The sequence below is a fragment of the Lytechinus variegatus genome, chromosome 1 (genome assembly GCF_018143015.1).
Source record: "Lytechinus variegatus isolate NC3 chromosome 1, Lvar_3.0, whole genome shotgun sequence".
Taxonomy (NCBI): domain Eukaryota; kingdom Metazoa; phylum Echinodermata; class Echinoidea; order Temnopleuroida; family Toxopneustidae; genus Lytechinus; species Lytechinus variegatus.
This window is the reverse complement of record NC_054740.1, coordinates 62388313-62416199: the sequence shown is the minus strand read 5'-3', so window position 1 is coordinate 62416199 and position 27887 is coordinate 62388313. Positions and strand designations below refer to the sequence as shown.

Genomic DNA, 27887 nt, shown 5'->3' with positions numbered 1-27887 from the left:
TTAATGTACGAAGAGCACAAACATCATGCTCCAAGATGAGTGTTAAGCAGCCATTGAAGTACTCGTCAATTGTAATTCACATGTTCACGTACCTGCATGTTCAAAGGATCGAGTCAAAGGTGAATGAGATATCATTATCATTCATTCAATCTCATTGCTATCCTAACTCACGCACTCAAACACGTTTTGGGGTTTGATTAATTACTGTAACTGCCTTTCAAAATGGTTCTACTCCAAGAGCGCATTTCATGAAACTTATATTATAATTAATAACAAATATGCAATCCTTAAATCATTCTGATTATCTGACTGGCTAATGGTAAAATTGTTAAAGATATTGAGCAATGTTACTATAACAAGTCTTCATCAAACAGGACCGAGGAACTTTATAGCATCCCCAATTTTTCATTTTCTAAAACTGGCAAAGTCTGTGTTTGTTAATGAAATTAAATTTTATTCATTTTTTTTTCCTAGTCACATTAACCAAAGCGGCTTCCCTAGGTAGACAATAACCACAGGGTCCAGGGTTCTAATCCCCACAGCACTTACATCTTTTGTCAGGGCAGTTATCTATACTTGCCACTCTCCACTCAGGTGTAGTAAATGGGTACCCAGTAGGAAGTTATTTCTTTTACACTTGAGCACTCGATCAGGGAAGCAATGCTAGAGTCGTGGTAATAGTTTGCAGTGATTAGAAACATTGTATTAAGCACCATATAAATGCTGCAAATTATTATAATCATTATCATCAATCAGATAATGGCTACATTGGAATAGAAAAGATGAAAAAATAAGAATTTCATCAAACTAAATACTCTTTCACTGCGTCTTCCACAAAACTGTTCTGCACTTCATGATTCTCCCTCATGTACAATGTACATGTAAATGCACATACTACGCACACCATCCACTACAAGGAATAGAAATAGGGAAAATAAAAAGCAGGGAGAAAAATTGAGCAAAATAAAATCAGAAAATCCAATCTGACAACTCCTATACTTGTATCATTACTTTCAAGGCATTGTCAGCTACATGTAGTACTCCCACACATAATTTCATCTCTATATCAATTTATAACAAAGGAAAACATACATCTGAGGAAATGCTAGTTTGTATAGAATTAGAAGCAGGAAAGAGAGAGAGAGGAATGATAATCAATTATTCATACAGAAAAGAACATCATGCATTCCTAATCAATTAATGATGTTCAATAAAAGCAGTTCTTCAAGCAGAAATCAATCATCGATTTACAGTAAATGCTCTGTTATGATAATGAAAATAGGGAAATGCAAAAATCTGCAATTGAGATTGTGACGAAAATCCCCTAAAATATGAGATACAGTGTAGGATTTCAAAGATTTTTTTTCATTTATTTAAATAATTTACAATCCTTTTCAAAGAAATACTTGTGGCTTATAACTGGAGTATCTGAAATGTTATAATTATTTCAATCTACATAACCAAGACAAAAATGCATTCGATCAATCTAAATAAAATGATACTTACACTTTCCCTTAAAATCCACCAATCTAATCATTTTGCCTCCCCACAAAATAGGCTGTACATGTATTAGTTTTGCAATAGGGATTGAAAAGTTGGCAATAGGTAGGGATTCAATAATTACTTTCTATGCTATTAACAATTTATGGCATCAGTGCATTTGAAACAAGGACACAAGCAAATCACTTCTGTATTACTTCCGTGACCAGTTTCATAAAACCAATAGTTATATTCACTATTAAATACAAGCTATTATCAGTTTTTCAAGATATATTTTCTTTTTTAAAATTCACTTGTTATATATCAACAACATCATCCTAAGGAAGGATTTATCAACGACAGCTAGATCATCCAAAAAGGCTCTAATTCTCAATTTCTGATCTTTAATTCAAAGGAAACAATACTTTGCTGTACATGAATCTGTTTGTGGCAAAGAGATTCATCTGACATACACAAGTCAAACTCATTTGATGTCAGCTGCATTTACATGTAAATGAGGGATCAAGAATGAGCCTCTACATCAAATGGGAACACAAAAATAGCAACATTATCTCTTTCGTTTGGGTTTTTTGAAATGAGACCTAAATAACTCTTTAGCCCCAAATACATTTTCCCTCACAGACATTGACCTTTTCATATAAATAAAAACACAGTTTGTAACATGATTTATGATGAAGCTATAAAAACAACCAAATTTAGATTGAGATACACAAAACGTAAGCGAGGGAGTGTTTTTGCTTGATCCTTTGAAATTAGGCCCCAATACTTGTGAAATTTGCATATGTTGCGTGTGATAAACATCACATTTTTTCAAATCACTGGCTGTGCTTGAAAGATACAAAAATGCATTTTTAATACATGAAACAGAAATGATGGAATTCAAGCTTGGTTTTCTTCAAAGGATGTTCTTCTATTGGCAAGAACATTTCAATCTTGGATGAAATCAGTGCTGCAGGTCCTTCAATTCAAACAGCAAAAATTTATCAAACTTGTGCACCCATTTCAGCCATGAATCATATCTAGAAAATATTGAGGCCACGTTGTCTTGAGAAGTCGATGGCTGCGTTCTCATTGCTCTAAGCCTCCATTGACAGAGAGCATTTCCTCCCTGCATCTGGAGAAGGTAGCGGAGGAGGAAGTCTGCACAGGGGCCGTTCGTTAGCGCCGCACAAACTTGGGATGCGGCCCACTACGTGTCAGCCAAAATTACCTTCCGCGATCTAATAAGACCCTCACTGCACCAACCGGGAAAGCCAACGTGCAGTGAGTATTTTTAGCCCAGAAATGTTCTCCAGGCCACGGAACGCAGGAAGGGGGAGATATACTCCGAATAGTGTCGAGTCAAAATCCTCTGAAAATCACATCTCTCTCCTTTCCCATGGATTTGGAATTCATCGAGCAATGTTCAGTATTATTTATACCATGCCCTAGATAAATTTCATCTACTAAAGGATAAACTTGAACTATCTGTTGACTCTTTTCTTCCCCAGACAATAAAATATTACCGTTCCTTAATATTAGCTTTCCAAAAGGTTGCATTGCAATATTTTTTTTCCTTGTAAAAATAATAAAGAGATAGAATAAGCTTTCTCTTTACTTCTAAGATAGATTTACATTTTTTAATGTTAAAAAATTATCGTTTTTAAACAGGTCAAAAGATATCAAAAAATCTCATTTTGACCTTACAAAAGGGATAGTTGTAAATTGCATGTTTTTTGTTTTGCATTCTCATTACTTGCAATATATATAAAAAGCAGAAACCAACAACAAGAAATATTGGCAAAGATCAGTCATAACTCTTGAAGATACTGGTACGTAAGATTTCTTTAACATCATCTCCAGAATGAAAAGTGAAACTTAGGAGGATGGAGTATTTTCAAGTAGTTTGAAACTCCTTAAATCACATCCATGTTTACAGAATACAAGAGTTGACCCAATCTTGAATTCTGTTATAAAGATATACAGGGTATCCCACAAAAAGGAAACCCATCTTTGGAGAGATGGAGTATTTTCAAGTAGTTTGAAACTCCTTAAATCACATCCATGTTTACAGAATACAAGAGTTGACCCAATCTTGAATTCTGTTATAAAGATATACAGGGTATCCCACAAAAAAGGAAACCCATCTTTAGAGAGATAGCACAATCATAAATTCAGCAATAGTAAGAATGAAATTCAAGACCAAATATTAATATACTGAATTATTTAGACACTGTGAAGTAAAAACAATTACTGAGGAATGGCAAAAACAATTCTTGCTGACTCTCACATCTGAATCTCAATCCACAAACTCCAGATGAGTGAAAGATATTTACGGAAGAAAACAAAAGATATGCTAATGAGCCATCCCTCAAGGTCATCCCATCCATAACAATCTCGACTCATTTTTCTGCGCAACTTGGCGTTGACATTGAATTTTCAAACTCTTCTTGGTCATCTATGCATAACTATTCATATCATATTCAGTATCAAATGAAGACGAAAAACTGAATTTTATGTTTATGAAAGACCATATGGCTATGGAAATCCTCGTTTCCTTTTTTTGTGAGACACATTGTAGTGTTTTGAAACCAAATGAAATGTTATGTACATGCTTGAGAAGGCATCAGAAAATGAACCAGGAAAGGAACAAATGAAAATGACCATTTTCGAAATGTGAATGACTGACCTCAAGCAGGGAAAAATCAAGCACAAATATATGGAGAATATCATCCATAAAATTCCATATACCAGTACCCAATGTCACATTTCTATAGATTACTTTGCTGAAATAAAGGGCTGAATTGTTTAAGCCTGCACATTCCAATACACACTGTTTAAAAACTATTAAATATTAACAATAACAATATAATAATAACAACAAAGAGTAATAATATTGATTAACAGGATAAGGATCTAACATCTAGGTTAAAATCATGATTATGTTGCAGTGTGAACTCATTTGGCAAATGTCTCAATCATGACTTTCCCCCCTCCCTTTTGTCACTGGACAGGAGCATCCTGAAAAGGTTATTGACCACAGGATGCTAGTCTACAAATCTAGACCTTACTGTTAGAGGATAATTTGAATATGTTGTTGGATTATCTACTTAAATAAAGCGGCAATATTGACCTACTTCTAACTTCTTTTCCACCCCCTTCTCAATTCTTTTTTTCTTCTCCCTCATTCCCCCCCCCCACCTGTTTCTTTGCTCCAGTGTAAAATTCTTTTCTTCCTCATACATGTACTTTATTTTTCTTTATTTCTTTCTTTTTATAGAACTCATCAAGTGAATATCTTACACCCATAAGTCCATACTCACAAATATTTCATCAAAAATCTCTCAAATTTCTTTGTCTTATCTTTTATATTGCTTCAACAAATTATTAATTTTCCTTCAATGTCTTTAACTTTGTGTGAAGCCATACAAATTGGATGTTTCTTGTATTGCTCTATTTTGGTGTGAATTCTTAGTCTTTTAGACAAGCCTCTAATCAGTATACATGCTGATTTTGATGAATTATAAATATTCTGATTCTGACAGTATATTGAATGTCAATCAATGTCTGTATGGATAGACTACACTCTGCCATCTCACTGCAATGTTCAAATACACTGTGACAAAGATTAAAAGCAGTCTTCAACAACCGGTCAGCATAGACTTCCTGTCGCTTCAAGAACCAAGGATCATATGTACAAATTTATGTTTTTGATTAATAAAAGATTACAATTCCATTTTTCAGACCAGCGCTGTGATTGAAGACTATTCCTTACACTGACGTCTTCAATGAATGATGGAAGGATTTCAAACTTCTGAATTAATTAACTACCAAGTTGATGCTGGACTTTATATTTTTTAATATGTTTTACGGTACTTGTCAAATGTCAAGAGTAAGTGTCTTTGAATAAAATATCGGGAAAAAGGATATGAAATGTACGAGAAAATCAAAACAACAGCAACTAGTGGATGTTCTAAATAACACCTAGCAATGCATTCTGAAATGCAGCTTCTTTGCAAAGATCGGAATTCTGATTCGCCTCTGACGATTCAATTTCACAAAAATCTTTTCAATTTCTCAAGCAGAAATTTGATTGTATAGTTTACCCTCTCTCTTCCTCCTTCAATCAATATCGTTTGCTTTGTTCTTTCCACTCATTCCCTCTTGACACATCTGCTGGCATTTGTTTAAGGACTCTAGAAAGCTGCGATGTTTTCTCAGACCAGAGGATGTGCACAGAGTTTGATATAATTGTGATTACTTTACAGCCATAATACACATGAAAAACTAATGCAATGCTCAACCTGAAGATCATCAATGAATACAAAGTAAATATCTGCATACAAAAAAATACCTGCAATTTTGTACACATTTAGAAATTATTTCATGAATGATGAATCTTGAACATCAAAAACTGATAATCATTTCTGATATATGACATAGTAAATGTATGCAGTACTTCAAACATGCATTTTACCATCTTCATTACATAAATGTACATTCCCCTCTCTCTCTTTTTAATAATATAATACACTGTAATAATATTCCACTTTTTTACCAAACTTCGTTATTAGGGCAATGTCTCTAAGCACTGTAAAGACATATTTTTACCAAAGTCATCAGATCCTGGCTTGCCCGCATACAATGTATGCACTTTCTCCACTGACTGGGGAGCATTCCGACAAGAGTTTAAAACTTGATAGCATTTCACACTTACTGTAGGTTTTCACTTCCCACTGGGTACCCATTTAGCACCTGGGTAAAGAGTGGCAAAGTATTAGGATGTTAGGTCAAAGAGGGATTCTATATCGTTCGAACACACGACCATCTGATTACAAGGCGAGAATCAGAGCTGCTACACCACTAAACTTCTAGGCTGTCTCTCTCTATCTCCCTCTCTCCACCTTTCTTATCTGTCTGTCTGTCTCCCTATCTCTCCATCTCTCCCTCCCCGTTTGTCATCACCCCTTACCCTGGGGGAAAGCCCTACAGGTAATGTGTAACCTATTGCCCCAGGCCACAAACATATATATACACACATACTGGAACACCCAGCAACCATGTTATAGCAGACGCACTACCTGACATCTTTAGATGCCTTCATACCCACCCAGTTATTAGAATATATGAGAACATGTCCAGGCCTCAAAATTGTAAATTGCAGATTGGTCTACACTCATTTTGTCTACTTTCCTTTTGGTCTCATCCCCCACTGTCTTATCCTACTTTATCTATACACCATTTAATCTAATCTTCACTAATAATAAATATGTCACCATTTTGTCTTAATTCCCTTTCGACTTGGGCTAACACCACTTAGAGGGGGTTGCAAGAAAATATTTGCGATCAATTGCATATTTGAGTTGCAAGCTTACTAGTGATGAATCAATTTTAAATAAAACAAATCAATTTATTCTTGTTGATGCAAGAAACAGACGACTGATCAATAGTTAAATAACAATCAATTTCAACACTTACGATTGACTTTTAGATGTAAAATTGACTTGTAATCAATTGCAATTTTCTTGCAACACCCCATTAGTCTACATGCATGTACATGCATATGGTTAGATAACCAATTAATATACAAAATTTTTCATTTGAGAAAGTAGAAATAAGTAGACAAATATGAAATCAGACCAACTGAGTATTTAAATAAATGAGAACTTAACTAAGTGGGAATTTCAATTTGGCAACAAGCTTGTGAAAATTCTACATAACACACTAGCACCAACAAGGAGGTAGGGACAAACTTCTACATTGTCTGGAATGCATTCATATTCATGATCATTGATCAACCATATGTATCAGGGTTTTTTTCTTTATGTGACAAGATAGGAAATGATCTCCGACCTTTCAATGTTTCTGGTGGTGCAGCTAATGAAATTTACATGCACAGTATTGTCTTTGATAGTCAAAGACAGCTACATGTACCGATAGTTTAATATAAGAGTTTGCTGTACAATGTTTTCAATGATAAATCTAAATTGAAGAACCAAATTGTTTAGGAAAGGGAGTCGCATAGACCTGACAATAAATCATAGATACTTTTTCTACAGAATTTACTATTTGATGGTGATCGTTGTGGTAATAATGACCATGATAAGGATGATGAGACGGATGATGATGATGATGAAGATGATGATGATTATTATTATGTTATGATGAAAATAATGATGAGAATGGTGGTGATGACAAATACAGCAAAAATAAGACTTTTAAATCAGAGTTTAGAAGATGACGATTATTATTAGGTTATTATGATGAAAATAACGATGAGGATGATGGTGACGACAAATACAGCAAAAATAAGACTTTTAAATCAGAGTTTAAAACCGTTTTTGGGTGATCATTTTAAAGAATAAGTAGAATTTCCAGGGATTTTTTTTAATAAAATGTACATTGCAGTGACTACAAAAATCTCACTAATGGCATTGAACATAGTGATGATAATCATCACAATCTTCATCATTACCACCACTATCATCATCACCAAAAAGCTGAACAAAAAAATTAATACAATACAGGTTAAAGAACAGTTTTGCCTACTGACCACAAAACAAGGGGAAAAAACTTTAGGGGGCGAGAGAAAGGAAGGTTAGTCCCATTACCTGTTGATAATTGAGATAACTGTTGACATTCTCTGTCACATACTCTATCTCTCCCTGGCTATTGACCACAAACAGGAATCCATCAAGTGTCTAAAGTAAGAAGATAAAAAAGAGGGACAGTTTAAATTTCAGTATGAAGAAATATATAGATCAGAATCAGAGGATAAGAACTGAGGCATATTTTCAACAAAAAAGCCCTATGTTTGAATTATAAATGCACCTAAGAAAAAGATAATGGAACTTGATCAAACATAACTTCATTTTACAGTTGATATCAGAAGCTTGTATGACAGACTTTTCACGCACCTTCCTTTATTAGTTGACCGAAAGCTTGCATGAGACTTAGATAGGACTTTCAGGATTTGCCTTCAAATGCAGGTTTTGCACAACAGACATCCCAAAACACCAGTCGGCTGGTTGGATAAAGGGTTGCGTTTTAAACGAAACTCAAAATATCAAGCGCAAATCCTAAATACTGTGTATGGTTGGCTCAAAATCAAGTTGCATTTGATTTTTTAAGTTGTGTTTGATTGCAACTCATTCTGCAACAGGCTCCAGAGCAGCAGGGATCCCATTGCATAAAACTTTACTGTTCATGATAACTTTACCATAATATAGTAGGCTCAGCAGCCAATCAGATTTTTCCCAAAAAAAATATGGAAATAAAAAAAATTCAGCCAATTTTGAGCTATCACCTGTACATGAAAATATCAATGCAAACTAAAAATAAAAAGATAGGAAATATAAAAAAATAAACATGATAAACACGTGATCTCTCAATAACGACAGACCAGCTAAAAATAGAATGAAAACTGACTTTCTTTGAACCCTTCTCAAAATTTGATAATTCGCCCTCAGATGCTCATCAACAATAAGAATTTAAATCTATAAAGATTAAAATTCAACTAGCTGATGGGACTCAATATGAGTGCAAATCTGATTTGGCACCCATGAACAGTCATGTGTAAAGTCATGAATTAGTTACAAACATTTCTTTGTGAAATCCTCCCCAGGTTTTCCTATCATTACTAATACGTACCTCAAGTAAAACACTTCCCAGCGAGTCTCCGGAAGGAACCCCAGGTTTACTGGACGATACATGGCTGTGCTGTACCTCTTCGCCATGTTCAGCATCTACAAAGAAATCAAGAAAAGATACTGCTTTATTTTCAAAATACATCTGTTTTATTTACTCCATTCTTTCAGCAAAGAGCCTTAAACTATCCAAATGCCACTTGTACATGAAATACAGAAATAACTTATAACGATGGCAGTTATGTTTTAAAAATGACGATAAGTCTATAACAAGTAACCCAATTAAAAGTTAGCAGTATAAAGAACATTCAAGATACCTAAATGTAGAAGGTGAATATAAAATGTTACTGAACCTATTAAAAACAATATGAGTTAACAATAGAAAACTACACCAACGTTCAGCTGAACTTTTGAAGAAAGTTAATAGCAACAACTTTAAACGTGGTTTTGAGAGGATGTTCAAATCAAATCTCAATACATGTACATGTGACACAAAGCTGTCTTTATCTTTAGCCTTGAAACAAGATGATACGATTCATTTGATCTCTAATCACATACCCTGTTGTTGCTTGATGCGTTTAATCTGACTGAGCGTTTCTTGTAGGAGGGCGCACTTGTCCGGCTTCATGTTCAGAGACTCTGGGTTGCTGAGGCTTGCCGTGATGAGCTCGTACAGCTCCTCGATGTATGAACTCCGCTTCTCGCATCGCCGCTTGTTTCCAGGAAATCTGTCACTGACCAAAAACGGACTCAACATCAAGATTCACTCCGTGGTTTTGAATATTAGTGTCTTTCATCATCAACCGTATAAACCTTCAAATGCCACTTAGGATATTAACATTATCAGGCATCATAATCAGGATGTATGTGGCCTATCTGTACCAATTAAACCTACTAGTGGAGTTAGACACTGATTTCAATAATTGATGATTATTTTCAACCTTTTGAGGTCCTGAAGCAGTTAGCATGAATATCATAAAACTTCATCAAAATTTTATAAAAAGATATATTGTTTCATAGTCTATTCTAAAACATTTTCATCTTTGCCTAAAAATTCAGTAAAAAAAATTCAATGAAAAAATCATCTCAAACTTTGTCCAACCGATTGTTGCCATGTTTAACACCCTCTTTACAAAGAGTAAAGTTGGCTCTAATAGCTAAAGAGGACGAATGGCTGTGATGGCATAGGCAAACAGTAAAATCAATGAATTAGCATAACAGGTAGATACATGTAATTGCTGACATTAACTTTAATATTTTTACTCCAAGTATTGAAATTAGAGGAAAAGTTGCTATTTCATAGGAAGGGTTGCAAGAAAATATTTGCAATCAGTTGCAAATTTCTGTCGCTAATCTACAAGCGATTATGATATATCAATTTAAATCACAGGTATACGAAGTTGATTTTTATTGATCCACAGCATCTATATTGCGCCATATATCTGTTAAAAACATTCATTATTTTATCATTAGTTGCAAGAAGGAGACTACATGTACCAATGAAGTTTGAATTTGCAATTAATTACAAGACCTTGTGACTGATTTTGTGACTTTGATTATAATTGCAATCAATTGCATTTTTCTTGCAGTGCTCGCATAGATTTGATCATGCACTACTATAATACCCTCCTTCCTTTCATCCACCACAACCACTACCACCACCAAACCAAGAACCACTCCAGCCTTGTACCCATCATCCTCATCACCACCTGCATCACCATTCATCACTATAGCAATCAACATCCAGCCTCCTCACTCACCTCGAGCCCTTTTCAGGGTGCTTGCGTTTGACCGACGAGTTGTTCATCTTGCTTCCGGGGGTTCAACTTGCGCCTCGGAATCAGCTAGGCAACGGTGGATCGCGAGGGAATGGGGCAGGTATCGACCAAGAATGGCACAGACCTGCATCATGGAGATGTGGAATGGAGGATAGAAAAACGTGGATGAATTCACTTGAAAAAAAATATTCAAAGTGCTTGTTTGAATTATATCTTAAGCATGAAAGGGGCTGTCATAATTCATACATGAGTAAATATGTCACAAATATCACATTAAATAGTGTTAGGGTGAATGACATGTGTTTGAAGGGCGGAATCATCATCCCACACAATTATCAAGAAACTCCTGATCTGAATGAAATATTGTAAGAGTGATCATGTCTAGTATTCAAGGCAAAAAGTATAGTGTTTACCGGTGTACATAATTATAGGACAACGCCAGCCATTTCTCTTGGGTGTAAATCTAGTGTTAGTTCAACACCCATGGGTGTTACTGAAAAACCTTAGATCACTTACTTCAACATTCTGAACTGAAATGTGTAATCCTCTAGGGGCATGAACAGGGGGGGGGGTGTTTCATCAACATTTTTCGCCGACAAGTTGTCAGATCTGACAACTTTCTTTGATTCTGATTGGCTGAGAGGCACTGTTACTATGGTAACTGTCGGATAAAACAGGACTTCTCCGATAAAAAGTCCAACAAGTCCTTTCATGAAACGCTCCCCTGGTGTCAGTTTTAACATCCAAGATTTTTAACACTTTTAACACTATAAAATTGTTGAATGCATTTTATATTAAAAAGAAAATTAGTGGCATAAAAAAACTACATGTCAAAGCAATATCATCAAAAACCTAACTTGGTAAACATAAACATCGCAAGATTTGCCAAAAAAAAGGATCTCCCTTCCATTTTCACGATTTATAATGCACATACATGCACTGTATCCTTGCTGCTATAATAAAAGTTACCTTGAATTTAAGGAAGACCAGCATCATCAAGCGACCACATCTCAAATTTTAATAGTGCACTCACATTACCACAAAGCCACAAGACCAATTTAACACTTCATGGTTCTAAACGTTATCTAGAGATTGACTGACATTTGACATGACTCTGTAAAGAACATGTATCACAGAAGACACACATTTATCTCCACTGCCTGTATCTCAAAGTTCACTCATCATACTGCATACATGCTTTGTACCTATTGAGTGTCTCTATTCAGTTTTAAACTGGTCAGGGAATGAAATGAGGCGAGTAGATGTACATGTAGTAGCTCAAAATAATATGGAACCCAAAGATTTTTGGAAAAAAATCAATCGTTCTATGAAAGTGCCATCGGGAGAACATTTTCATGAAGCATAACTTGTCTGTGATTTCTTATACAAAATTTAAAAAAAAAGCTTTTAACAAATCAGATGCAAGGATTTCAGTAGCTTATAACAGTAATCATTGACAAAATGCTTTATGTCCCATAATTCTCAATAGATTTATTTGTACCATGGTACAAAACCATTGTTTATGCAAATTTTTTGTAATATCAATCTTTCCATTTAGCACCCTTTGCCAAAAATGTGCATTTAACTTCCTATGGGTTACAAATAGAGTTTAATACCAGTAATATCAACGGAGCATCATGAGCTCCTTGGCAAGATGAAGAGAGAACATAATGATGCCAATTATTTTGATAAATGTAAGACTGTATACGCCATTTTGTGTACAGAGATTTTCACGGTTGTGGTATATTCTGAAAAATTTCACACAACTTTTGTGATGTTTCCATATGAGTCAATAACGATGTTCCAAAGCAAACATTTTTTGCAATATTTGATGCACAGAATTTGTAAAAAATAAAACAATCATGGTGAGAATTACAGTACATAAATATAAATACAGTATATAAAGTATACATGAGTATTGCATTTTAACTTTATAAGCAGAGATAGCAATAACATTGCATCGCTTTATAAAAATGAGAAATGATAATATACATGTAACTATGTAAGTCTATTATCACAAACCCAAAATGAGATAAATTTGTTTTGTGGCTGAGACCCTTTCAACTAGTCAGCATATACAAATGTGTACATGTATGCACATTTGATGACATACAATAGTCAATTCCATCTTTTCGCTGCATTGATAAATGTAGACGCATTTAGAATAAAAGTGAGCCAGATTCTGCCAGAATATTCTTGCAAAGCCCATATGCTGAAAACCCACTAAATGTGTACGCATAATTTTAAAGAGATACATTTCTATCTATAGAATGCTTTTTCACAATTGATAAATGCACGCATTGAGAAAGAAAATGAGCAAAGATTCTTCCAAAATACAGTATTCTTGCCAACCAAGACATTTTGAAAGCCCAAGACATGTTGAAAGCCCAAGAAATGTGTACGCACATTTAAAAGACATACAATTTCATCTATAGAATGCCTTTCCTCATTTGATAAATGCATGCATTTAGAATGAAAGTGAGCATTGAGCAAGATTCTACCAGAATATTCTTGCCAAGCCCAAATAAGTTGGAAACTCAATAAAATGATTCCATAGTCATTCAGAGGAGGAATATGAAGGGTCTTTTCCCTTCTGCACCAAACCGGTAAACATTTGCATAGCTGCTGTGATGGAATCGTTGCCCAGTTACAAGAATTTTCATGAATTCTTTATGGGTTTTATATCACAGGTATCGCGTCAGTAGCTGAACTGGATCATGTAATGGGATGGCATGGTAGACATCATAGATTCTCGGCTCTACCTCGACACGTCTGCATTAATTCTAAACCATCTTCCCCACCAATAGGGATGGAGACATGTACTGTAGCAAGTGGCTTTATATTTTGTGTAGCCAAGACAACACAAGCCAGAGAGGCTACTTAAAAAAAAATAGTACAAAATGGTGACATTTCCATATGTGTATATAATACATTGACTGATTTCACTTTTGCCCAAATAAAAGTTAACTTGGAATCTTATTCCTGATATAGCTTGATGACCAAAGGAAAAGGTTCTTGGGTGTTTTTTTTTCCTTTTTATTTTTCTAGATTGTAATGTGTCAATTCCTCTACTCATGTAGATGAATTTCACCATTTAACCACTACACTGCCATGACCATGGACCACTGATATGGCCAATTTGGATCTGCATACACTGAACAAACCCCCCAAAAATGTTGCAACAATTAAAGTTGATTTGTTGTTGCATAAATTTACCAATTGCTTTTCAACATCTTAATCTGTAATCAATAAGCTTTTACTACATAACCTTACTTCAGTTTTCAAATCCACATAGCCCCTAAGCATAGCATACCTTGCCAATCTGGAGGTATTCGTCCCCATTTTGAAAGTGACAGCACCAAAATAAAAACTTCTACCAATGCTGACGTCAATGCCAGTGAGTGAAACCATCAGATCGAGGTATTAAAAACGGTCAACCCTGAAATCAGTGACCTCAATGCTGTTATTTATCATGCCAGGCAGTTCTTGCCTGTCCCTGCAGTAAAATGTGAACCCTGATGCAAACGATGCACAGCACATGACATTTGGTCACTTTGTGATTTTTTTTGTATGATAGCTGCAGGAAAATATCAATGGACAAAGCCAAACATCTACAAAGGAAACATAAGTGACAAAGAATTATAGATTATAAGCTACCACAGCCATTGCATAGCTCCAAACAATAAAAACAGGGCCATACGACAACCATAGAAATAAAATAGGGCCTTGCTGAGTTTTCCTACACAACCCTATGTGCAAACTTACACAAATTAGGGACACACGATCATTATGAGTAAACATTGTTGTTTTCTTTACCAAAAATAGGGACTGTCCCAATCAGAGGGGAAAGTTGGAAAGTATGGAATTACTTGCCAAAAACTAAGGATTGACTTTTATATGGATACTTCAAGATACTCATCCTCTGTTATAAAGCCCAGAATGTCAGAACTCACAGAACCATATAAACCAAGACGTAACCTTTGATCATCCTCACAACATCTCCTCACATACATATGGTCAAAGAGCCCTTCCCTATCTGCCCCTGTACTCTGGAATTATCAACCGTTAAACATAAGAACTGCACCGCCCTTCCCCATATTTAAATCTAGATACTTAAAACTCACTTATTTTCAAAATAATGTATATAATGTTCAATATACATGTATTATGTTGTTAAACATAGTAAGTTTTAATTTCATGAAATATTGTAAATTTTATGTATTGATTTAATTTGTTATTATTTGTATATTTTAGGTTTAAGGTTTAGGTTTATTGGATGATTTAGATAAGGTCTAATGTATAATTTAGTAATTCAATACATGTGTATTTTGTAAAGCGCATAGAGTCTTTTGACTATTATGCACTATATAAATTTCAAATATTATTATTATAGATGTACCAAGCTGTGAATATACAAAGTCAGACAAGCATGAATGTTCTGCCACATGCTGCGAGGCACAAAATAAAGTAGGCAACCAACAAACACTAATCAAATTGCATGAAAGCATCTAATGTCATTTTCAATATATACATGACAAAGTATCTTAGTGTATGTAACCTGTAATACTAATCTTCATCAATGCACAATCAGAAAACATCCCCTAACACAACACAAAATGTACTTCAAATTTTTCAAAATATCAATAAATGAAAAAAATGCATTATCCTGTTTCATTTCATCCTCTGCTCTGTTCTGAAAAGGAGTCATGAATAATGCAAATTCCTTTTTAAAGGACAAGTCCACCCCAACAAAAAGTTGATTTGAATAAAAAGAGAAAAATTCAACAAGCATAACACTGAAAATTTCATCAAAATCCGATGTAAAATAAGAAAGTTATGGCATTTTAAAGTTTCGCTTATTTTCAACAAAATAGTTATATGAACGAGCCAGTTACATCCAAATGAGAGAGTCGATGATGTCACTCACTCACTATTTTTTTTTTTTTTTTGAATTATATAATATTTCAATTTTTACGAAGTTGACAATTAGGACGACCTTGCCTGTAGCACAAAATGTTAAAATAATTAAATTCCACGTGTTCAGGGAGGAATGAACTTCATTTCACATGACAATGACGAGAAAATAACAATATTTCATATAATAAAATACAAAAGAAGTCCTGAGTGAGTGATGTCATCAACTCTCTCATTTGGATGTAACTGGCTCGTTCATATAACTATTTTGTTGAAAATAAGCAAAACTTTGAAATGTCATAACTTTCTTATTATACATCTGATTTTGATGACATTTTCAGCATTGTGCTTGTCTGATTTTTCTCTATTGATTCAAATCAACATTTTTATGAGGTGGACTTGATCTTTTAAAACAAAACTCTTTACTATATTCTAATATTACATATCATATTTCCTATCAATGTTTAACATCGGAATCTATGCCTTGAGAGTTCTGGGGGTTTTTTTTAATTCTGTTTTTAACATGGATCAATTAATGAATCTGAAGCCTAAACTGAATACAAATATTACAGAAATGTTATGTAGATCAAGTACATGAACTGGATTGCTCTGCTCTCATTTTAGACATAAGAAAGCTATAGATCGGAATCCACAGGAGGGACAATTAACCGACATTCCGACTCCTGAAGCTAAAATCCCATCCCTCTGCATCTGTGCTGGCGCATTTCATTGACACAATTTGTTCACCTTTCAGCCAAAGTAACGCTCTCTTCGCAAATGGAAATTATATCATCAAGCAGCAAACCCAGAAACCTAATTTCCACAAAAGGGGGACGATGATCGCTTTCAACAATTCCACATGTCACGGGTATTGTTTATAGCAGAGGATTCATTGGTGTGATTATGATTTTTTTTTTTATTGCTAACGAATGCGTCACACTCTGGATCTGCCTGTATGGTGAATTATTGGTTGTTATGCAACTGATTTGTTTCTGTACAACGAGAATGCATGCTTAACACCAAAAATTGGGGGGGGGGGGGTTTAATGATAGATGAAATGGTTGTTCCAATTTCATTACTTTACCAATTAGGCCTACACAGTGAAGATAGTTCGGTTATATACATGTACATGTACAAATACTAGGTTTAATCCCAAAATATTTAAGTGTCAATAAACTGAACATTTTATGATTTCACACTGGAAAAGGCTGTATTTGCTGGGAAAATTCATATAGCTCCATCAAAGCAGGTTTAAATGTAAATTCCAATTATGACAACCATGAAATAAATTTGAATAGAATCCAAAATAAATGACCACTTAGGTGTTTATTAAAAGATGTGCCAAATGATTGTGGTAGGAAATAAGTAATTGCCGAGGAATATGTAGAATAGCATGACATTCTGTTGGGTTGATGAGTCTTTTAAAATATAACATTGTTATTTTTTTTTAATTTTGTGTTCTTGATTTTCAGTCTTGGTTCCCTTTTTTCCACAGCACTTGATGTCAAAATGCAACAATGTCAAACTAATCGCTAGCTAGCAGATAGCTGGGAAAGCTTGCAAGAGGCGTGCTGATAAATAATCAAGCAATCTTTTAGCATGTATCTTTGAGCTAGCTTCCTATCGCTTCTTCAATGAGCCAACAGCTACCTGTACTTTTCAGCTGCTAGCTATTTACTCGTTTGCAGCACACTTGAAATAATTTCTGGATGGATAGTCAATTTCATAAATGTACTTTCAAGCCCTTTCTCTTGAAATCACTGCTCACTGCAATTATAATATCAGTTTTTTTATATACTTTTTCATGTTATATTTAGGCAAGATGAACAAAGGATTATGTCAGAAATTGTAGACGAACGAACCTCCCAATCACACCCATACAAATTGGCAAGCCAAATCATACTTTATGATGAAAGTTTTCAAATACCGTTCCATGTTTTCTCTTTTATGTATGTGGGACCTCACAGTTTCCAGTGGTTCAAAGTTAGTATTGCAAGCACGAAAAGCGGAAGTCAGACTGGGCAGTGGAAGGAAACTAGCTATTTCCGCTCCAACTGCCAAACCAATAGCAAAAATGAAATAGAAAACAAATCCAACTAATTCTCCTAACGGTTCTCACAAATCCATATATTCCTCCTCCCCCATATTCACTCTCATCGAGTACATTGCACGCATTTGTTCTATCAAAGCAATACCCGAAATATGCAGAATTACTGTGTAAGCATACTTATATAAGGAAATGCACACTTCCTTCTTATATTCTGGTAAGTACAAAAACTACAAATTAACATCAGGAAAGAAATCCGGAAATGACAATTCAATGATTGAAAAACGATCACATACATTATTGAAATTAACAGCCCACTGAAAACTGAAAAAAACCTATCCACTTGAAGGCCTGCAAGCCCTAAAGTATATCTACTGGCAAGTCAATTATCTACATTTGCCACTCTCCATACAGGGAGATTTAGTGGATAACCTCATGCTGCATGTTGGCTATATGAAGTATTATAGATAATCATATTTTTTTTTGTCGCAAATGTTTTTTTTTTACTATTTGTGATTTTTTTATCAGAGAAAAAAAAATATGTACACAACATGCAATAAAACAACACAATAACAAGTATTGCATTACATACATGTCTCCATGTATAAATCTGCATGAATGTACATGTAATAACACATTTCTAAAATTTTCAAGATATTTTCTTTTTCTTGAGCACAATAATATTACTTCCCATTAGTGTTATATACCTTCTTGCCTGGCAGTGCAGAGACAAATACATGTACTTATTGGCTTCCTGGGATTGAAACATATCTGAGGAAGTTCTTTCGAGGCTAAAGATGAAAGTTAGCTACATTTATTTCCTTCTTTCTGTCTTAAGGGAATGTTTTTATTATGACCAACTGGTCATGCAAACTCACACAGCACACAAACAATTTTTTTAGCAGTTGGCTTCTTTTTTTTTATGCAGTATACATAGAGATGATAGAGCAGTTTAAGAAGAAACTGCATTATTAGTTTTAAAATATGTTTTTTTAATAATTTTTAGATACATATCCACTGGGTACATGTATGCTTGAATTATAATTCTCTATCAATCGAAATCAATTTGTTTTTTGATTTGGTCATTAAAAAGGTAAGCATTGTTTACCTTTTAATTAATCAAAGATGACACTAGAAAATGCTTACAGTTATTCTTTAGAAAGTTTAGTAAATAAAGAGAAATGCCAGTAGTTAGCAGTAAACACTGATTTCATGAGAAAGTCTGTAAAACCAGGCATAATTGTCAGTATATTGAGGATCTAGATCTTGTACAGTTACATAAACTGAACTTTGTGATATCTTGAAATCTACGCTGAAAAATGTTCACACTGAAGATCACCAACACAGACAAGCGCACATGGAACAGTGTATTATTATTGCTTTGAATCCTGTGCTTATTTGCTAATTTCTCAGCAATTACATACTTTTTATTTATACAGACACTTTGGTGGTCATTTCATTGGATTCTGTACGAACTCATTTTAATATCGTTACTATAACTGGCATTTACCTTTAAAGGGATGGTCTGGGCTGAAAATATTTATATCTTAATACATAGAGTAGAATTCACTGAGCAAAATGCCGAAAATTTCATCAAAATCGGATAGCAAATAACAAAGTTATTGAAGTTTCAAGTTTAGCAATATTTCGTGAAAATATTTGTCATGAATATTCATTAGGTGGGCTGATGATGTCACATCTCCACTTTCTGTTTTCTTATAATATTACATAAAATCATACTTTTGTAAATAATATGTCTCCCTTATAATGAAATAAGTTGTTGCAGCAATAAATATCTAATGCACTAAATCAGTTTTCAATCCAATTTTTCTAGTTCTTGGAGGAAAAAAATTGAATAAACCTAATTTCATATACATGTAATAAAATACAAAAGAACAAGTGGAGATGTGACATCATCAGTCCACCTAATGAATATTCATGAAGACTGTTTTCACAAAATATTGCTAAACTTTAAAATTCAATAACTTTGTTATTTGTTATCCGATTTTGATGAAATTTTTGGCATTTTGCTCGATGAATTCTACTCAATTTATCAAGCTATACATACTTTCATCCCTTTAAGGCCGAAATGGCATAATGATGAAACAGTAAAATAATGAGACATTACATGTATCTACATTGATTTGGAATTATTTATTTAAAAAAAATGAATTGTGAGATAACCTGCAATTCCCACATGTGTCTAGGCAAATTGTGCACACTTTTTTTCTAAAGATTATTCATTTTTATTGATTTGATATTAAATATTACAAGGGACTGTTTTATTAGAAAATGTTTGTCCATTCAGACAGAGCAAAAGGTTTTGTTCAAAGCTGTCTATTACAGTGTGAAAACCCCCAATGGCAGAATCACACATCATACTCTGCTCAGTGTTGAAATTAAGGAGTTTGGAACACAATTAAATAGTAAAAACACACATTGAATATTTTCCTGTTTACCAAAATTGCATGATTTTGTAACAATACAATTTGTTTTTTTTTATGCAAAAAGGACTAACAATCAAGCTGTGATTGACATGGAGCCAAAATATGAGACTGACTCACAAAATTCTGTGATGCATAGCTGTGGTTGTTCCTGCATGTCTTACGAGTCTCATGCTCAATACATATATTATTCAGCTGCCACTAAACACTTCTGCACAGAAAAGTGAGTGGCGGGCCATTCATTCATTGAACACATCATACAAAGCCATATGTCCCATCTTCTAACGCCTTAGATCACCCCCCCCCCAGAAAAAAATTATAAAGTAGCAGCATGCATATTACATTGTCAATCTTTGTGTTGAAGATGAGTCTTAACTTCGCTGATGGGAAGTTTAACCTCTATTAAAACTTGGACTTTGAACCACAAGGTCAGAGATTCAAATCCCACTGCAGTACAAGTTTGAATCCTTAGGATAGGCCTTTGTCTACATTTGCCACCCTCCATCCAGGTGTAGTAAATGGGTACCTGGGAGGAAGAAATTCATTGAATGCTTGAGCCCCCAATCGCAGTACCAAGCTGGGGAATAGTAACATGTACGCAGCACATTAAGTTAAGCGCTATGGTGCAATTCTACCATTATTAGGAGCAATAAACAAGATAACTCATTCTTCATAAAAGTGAAAGATTATGTCAAAACTATATTTTACAATATCATGTTTGTTTTATTTTCAAGTGTTGCAATATATTTCATCAAAATAAAGGGGGTGGTTGGCACTTGGCAATTCAGTATTTGAAATTGAAAAGAAAAACATTTATTGTTGCTTTACACTTTTACAGGAAATTAGCATCTCACTGGTCTGCACTGGCAATACAAACTTGTACTTCACCTCCCCCCCCCCCCCATAAACAAAATAAAATTGATTAAAAAAAATTTAAAAAAATAATAAAATCAATAAAATGAATGAATTTGTAAATACATAAAATAAATAAATACAATAAATCAGAAGATATTTACAAGTACATGTACCTCCTGTTCATGACAATATTCAATTATGATTCACAATAACCTTTAAATGTCTATAAAATACATATTATTCCCTTCTATCCCCTCTTCAAAACAAAATAGTTGAGATTACAATGAGCAGTAATGACCATGGAAAAACAATTAACGATGACACGCAAATAGGTAGGATTTATATAGAGCAGAATTACACACTCTCATAACTACTATCCAAATGGCCTTCACTATCCACACAAATATTCCAAACAAATATGTGGTTTTGAAATGTATCATAAAAACAACTTTAACAGGAAGTCACCACACTGCAGAGAGGAAAGGAAGAAAAGTTGGCAGCAAACACAATATGGATTGCCTGTATTTTGATTCTTACAAATATGTTTTTTTAAGGATGAAAGTAGTAGTTTTACCCACTTTTAGATTATGTTGTTGGTTAATGGTTAGAGTATATATGATTTGGTAATGAATTTAATATTACAGACCAGGAGACTACTGGTACATCAAAGAGATGTACTTTCATTTTTCCAAACGATGAAAATTGGATCAATCGTTGGTACTGAAATTATTTGTAGAGAATATGGTCGAGAGTTTTAATCATAAGAAAAATGAATAACAATTATGATAGAAGCCAAAGAGCACTTTAAGAATAAACTATTTCAAATGACCGTTTTGAAAAGTTGAGAACATATGGTAGGAATTGCTTGTATTCATATTTATATTTATGCATAATAGAAAACACCACAGAAACATACAAGTGGAAAAGATCATGTAACATCAATTACACTGCCGCACTATGTATGAAGTGAACATAGGATCGGGCATATACATGTACTTGTACACAATAGCTTGTGATGATGTGGAGCATTGTGGCCCAGTGGATTAGTCTTCGGAATTTGAAACAGAGGGTCATGGGTTTGAATCCCAGCCATTGCATAATTAGAAAATGGGTATTAGACCAACTGGTTAGTGGACAAAATGGTTAATTTAGACAAAATGGTTATTAGACAATGTGACGATTTGACCAAATGGTTATTGGACCAAATGGTTGTTAGATGAAATGCTGATGGACGGAATGGCATTAGACTAAATGAAAGTAAACCATATATTGAGTGGACGAGTTGGCAGTGGACACATTGACAATTTACCCCTCCCTATCCCTCCCCATTTTTATTCTATGAAATATTAATGCCTTCTTGATTTTCCGTCCTACATGTATCATGAGGAAATAATAAATTTATGAGCAGCGAAATTGTGTCACATTTCAAAGTGAAGTTCTGACACAAGTGTGTGCACTAAAGCAGGATATAGGCACCAAGTATAATCCTCAACATGTATGACAATTATTTCTCACTTCTCAGGCTGCGAAATACATGTAGGAGGGACAGTCCTTGCCATTCATTCGGGGACAAACATTGTCTGAATAGCAGGGAATAATTTTCCTGATATCGCATTGCGATTAGCTCTATATTCCTTCATGACTGCTATATTAGATACAAAATTTCTTTTGTTAAAGAGTTTTTTTTATGAATTAAAGGAAAATAGTTAAAAACTTTTCTCTTACAACCAGAAACGTAAATAAAACTTGAGAAGTAAAATTATTCCCAGGAACAGTAAGATCAGCATGACAGAACAAGACAGAGACAGGTATACTCTCTGCAAGTTCTTAGGGATATTTTGATATGAAATTAGAGGTTTTGTGACTGATGAATCTGATCAAATTAGTGGGGTATTATAAAACATCTTAAGTGGCTGAAATGAAGATGGTTTCATGACATTGAAGGGAATAGGTAACTCTTATTGAGATGATGATAAAGTTTTGTTTTTCAAGAGATGCAGGTCTAACATTAACCATACATTGCACATGGGGGGGGTTATAACGACTGGGTAAGTGGGTATTGTTTCTTTTCCATAATTCTTACTACCATGGAAAGTAGAAACCTTACATGTAATTGAGATTGGCTGCTGAGCACTGGTAATGGCAAAGTTAACATAGTTTTGTATTAACTCCTTCTGATACCCCTTTCATATTGCGCTTTTCACCGGCGAACTTCGCCAGCGAAGGGGAAAGTGTCCAGTATGAAAGGTACACCGGAGAACTTCACCCGTGAAGTCGCAATTATCACGCTAGTTCGTAGGATTAATCTCGAGATTGCAATCCCAAGTCAACTTGGGATTGCAATCTGCAAAATAGCACGCTATTTTACGAATTATCGCGCTAATTCGTCGGTGCAGACGCACTCGGGATTATTTATTCACGGCGTCAGACCACAATGCATCGATGCCTGGCTCGAGCAGGAATCGCTCTTCTTGCGATGGAGACGGGGTTTCTTGAATCTCGAGATTAATCACGAAGAGGGCCAATCAGGCTAAAATCTCGAGATTGGGCAAACTCGGGATGGTGCAGCACCGCCTTATGATTCAAATCTGCTTTTACCAAGTTGATAAGTTTCAAAGCAAAACATGATTTACGTGTAAGATTACCAGTGTATAAGTGTGTAGACTGATTCTCGAATGAATCAGAAGATCCAAATGTGCTGGAGTTCACTCCTTTTTAAAACTCTGCTCAATTATATTTTTTTCCTTCCAAAGCATCCAGGGTATCCTGATCTACACAAGTTTCCCAGAATTGAACTCTACTGCCACAATGGATTTGACCTCTACTTAGAAACTGGGAAATAATAACTTGGTACCTTGCTTGGTTCTGACCCCCTAATAAAACAAGATGATGCATCTTGCATTGTACAAGACCCCCGGGCCCCCCCCCCCATAACAATTTTTCCCTGAAAATCTGAAAAAAACATTTTGTATATAATTTGCATGAGCTGATCCGCACACCACCCCACCCCATTCCTTCAAAAATCAAATCAATAAAATGTCCATATAAAGAGTTGTCATACTTAGTCTATCACAGAAAAAAAATGTTTTTTTCTGATCAGGAATTCTACTTACATTGTAAATACCAGATATTGTGTAATTTTATATATTTTTTTAAACATATTTATGTTGATATTGTTCTCACCAGATTGGGCTACACTGTTAAAAGAATACTAAATAATCACTCAAATAGAAGCCTTCAGACCAAGTGGATAATACAAGAACTTGTTCAGGCCTCAAAATATGAACCACAACCAAAGTTTTGATGGAGTACACGTAGCCCGGGGGGGGGGGCACTTACATTGACGAGTGGATACCATGCGCGACCCAAAAAACACGTAAAAGGATGTCTTTTTCAAGAAAGGGCACGTTACGTATGTAACGTGATAAGGGTGTCAAAAACAAAAAATAATGAAAAAAGGGTATCTATTTCGCTAGGAAAGCTATGCGTTTAGGGTCAAATTTGGGGGGACGATAAAACAAAATTAAAATTTTTTATAAAGGATGTCCTTTTTGCCCCAACACTACGTGTTTAGGGTCCGATTTGAGCGAGTTGTGGAAGTTGGGGCCGTACTAAACCAATGGTGTGTAAAGGTAAAACCGATGATCGACAAACATAACAATAAAATATCTCTGTACTTGTTTAGGGGTCCATATTTCAGGGAATATATGATGCACCACGCCGTACACCGGGGTACCGTAGTACCCCGGGGTACGGCGTTGTGCAGCGCCATCTCGTGTTGTAATAGTGTACAGTTACATTGTTGTCATGGTGATCCTGTCGTGCGATCGGTGCGACAATCATGACAATGATGGGGACAATGATCACAACGCCTATTTCCTTTCTTTGATACAATCTTATGCCAATAATAGTAAACAAATAGAATAAAGTTATCATTTGCATGCATTAATTGTTACATAAGATCACTAAAAAGAAAAAAGAAATCTCTACATAACATTAAAATATACTTGTACACATTTTTGGTAACCCAGGGTACAGCGCAAAAAATAAAATAAATAATTCAACAAAATGGCGGATTATTATTTGGTACCCCAGGGTACCAAATACTGCATCATATACATGTACTTGCCAAGAGTATCGTTTGTTTCCAATACTTGTTAAGGGGGGTAGGGTTTCACACGCCAATACTTGTTAAGGGGTGCATTTTCAGGTTATGGAAAATACGTGTTAAGGGTGCTTTTTGAGACCCCATGGTCAAGCATGGTATCCACTCGTCAATGGAAGTGCCCCCCCCCCCGGACACATAGCAACCTAAATGGCTACAAGGGCCTAGCGTACACACTGGAAATGACAAATTTCAAAGTTGCTTTCACACTGCAAGAACACCTGCAACTTTGGACAAATGCCTGAGAAAATTTCTGCAATTTTGAGAATTATCTAATAACTCACAGGATTTTATTTTAAGAGGATATAGACTCACTTGAAAACTGAGAAACCTGGTATTCTTTGTTAAAAAAATCTACCACTATCAGAGAATACCAGGCCCAATCATATGAGAAGTTGCGATACACAAACTCTAAGTGTGATTGATCTAAGATTGCTTATAGGGCTGAGTCAAAACGTTTCAAACGCTGTTCAAATGACTGTTAAAAGCAAACACGTTTACTAATTTTGCCAACCATTTAACCTTATAGATCTAGGGCCATGGATTCAAAGATCTATGCAAAAAAAAAGAAACATTTATAAGCAACTTTTGGTGAAGGTTTTTTTTCACATCATAAAACAATCTTTCACTTGCAGAGTCAAGGAAGAAGTGAATATTTGTCACTTTCTTGATACATGTAGTTTTCAACTAAATCTAATTATGGAAAATAGATGGCCATTTCCTGGATTTAAAGATGCAAACTATAAAATATAAGCACCTTTTGTGGGGACGGTTTTCTCTTTTTTTACCCTGTCTGGTTAACTGCCTGTTTATCAAAACGTGATGACTCTGGCCTAATTAATTTAAGAGATATGAACTTCATCGATCCCACATTGACTTTTGTTTGAATCTATCACAACTCTACAACACGGTGCCCTGGTATCCCCAAAGCCAAGGGGGGCCACTTACATTGACGAGTGGATACCATGAGCGACCAAAAAAACACGTAAAAAGGATGTCTTTTTCACGATAGGGCACGTTACGTACGTAACGTGATAAGGGTGTCAAAAACACAAAAATAATGAAAAAAGGGTATCTATTTCGCTAGGAAGATTACGTGTTTAGGGTCGAATTTGCGGGGATGATAAAACAAAATGAAAATGTTTTATAAAGGGTGTCATTTTTGCCCCAACACTTCGTGTTTAGAGTCCGATTTGCGCGAGTTGTAGAAGGTGGGGTTGTACTAAACCAAAAAAGGTATAGCCGACGACCGAATTAGGACCCGTAACAATAAAACACTCCTGTACATGTACTTGTTTAGGGGTTCATTTCAGGGAATATTTGCCAAGAGTATAGTTTTGTTTCCAATACTTGTTTAGGGTAGGGTTTCACACGCCAATACTTGTTAAGGGGCGCATTTTCAGAATATGGAAATTACGTGTTTAGGGTGCTTTTCGAGACCCCATGGTCGCGCATGGTATCCACTCGTGAATGGAAGTGGCCCCCCCGGGCCCCAAAGTGAAGATCCCTGCCAGATATCAGATACTTAAATTTCAAAATTACGAGGCCATTTCCGGGATTTATTCAAGAATATAGCCAATTGCCCCCTCCTTCAAGTATAGGGCTTAAATTCATACAAAGCTGGCTCACGGCCATGCCAGTAGGAATGCATAGATCATAATAGAATACTCACCAAATTATTCTGGCCACAACATAGTGAAAACGAGGGATGCGCTCAGCGTCCCCGATTATACAACAGGACTCCGGACTCCACTCACAGCGATCTGGGGTTATGGAAAAGAATCTAGGAGGAAATAGAAGTGTGGGATGGAGACAAGAAGGAAGATGGAAGAGGAGGGGGTTGGAAGAGACAGGGGAGGAAGATGAGGCAAGAGCAAAGGATCGATGGGAGATGCATTGATGATGAGGTACAGAAGATAGGAGATACAAAGAGAGAGAGAAGAAGTGTAAGATAGGGGAAAGGAGGCAGTAGAAGATGGGATGAAGAAACAAGGAGGGATGATGAGGATGGGAGGGGGCAGGACAAATAAGGATGGAGAAAGATGAGAAAATGGAAAAGACAGAGGATGAAAAAAATGTGACGATGGGTGAGAAAAGAACAATTAGGACACAAAGAAAGGAAAGATGATAGGATAGAAGAAGGTGGGAAAGAGATGCCAATGGAAGGGAAGAAGGAAAATGGGAAGAAATAAGAAAAATAGTAGTGGCAATAGGATGAAGAAATAGGATATTTTAAAAAAAGAGGAGACAGGGGAAGGGAGATGGAGGGTGAAAAATAGCAATGCCGAAGGGAATGAAAAAAAAATTGAGGAGTTTGCAATGGATATTCAGAATTTTAGAAAAGAGTGGGGCAGTGGGGTTTGGGGGGTATTTTGTTGGTTGGTGGGATTAGTTTGGGAGGTTAAAGAAAGGTAAAAGAAAGAAGGGAAGCAAAAAACACAAAACAGATTAATATCAAGATCCAATTGCATATTACACTAAAACATGATGAAGAATCCCAAGCTTCGACCCTTGATGAATTCAATACCATTCCTGGCCTTGACATCTAACTGCTGCAGC

General features: G+C 35.2%; 1 protein-coding gene across 5 annotated transcripts in view; it reads right to left on the bottom strand.

The window, feature by feature from the left end:
- Nucleotides 1-27887, bottom strand: part of LOC121419130 (nuclear receptor coactivator 2-like) — a 66945-nt gene that overhangs the window by 17820 nt on the left and 21238 nt on the right. For 2 of the 5 annotated variants that reach the window (XM_041613479.1, XM_041613454.1), the window contains exons 2-6: nt 27001-27091; nt 10886-11027; nt 9684-9859; nt 9130-9224; nt 8091-8180 (exon numbers count right to left, since the gene is read on the bottom strand). In XM_041613479.1, the coding sequence (XP_041469413.1) occupies nt 8091-8180; nt 9130-9224; nt 9684-9859; nt 10886-10932 (408 nt within the window). In that variant the 5' untranslated portion in view covers nt 10933-11027; nt 27001-27091. Of the gene's footprint in view, nt 1-8090; nt 8181-9129; nt 9225-9683; nt 9860-10885; nt 11028-27000; nt 27112-27887 lie in introns of all 5 variants that reach the window. The other 3 variants (XM_041613471.1, XM_041613463.1, XM_041613487.1) reach the window with 2 other exon arrangements.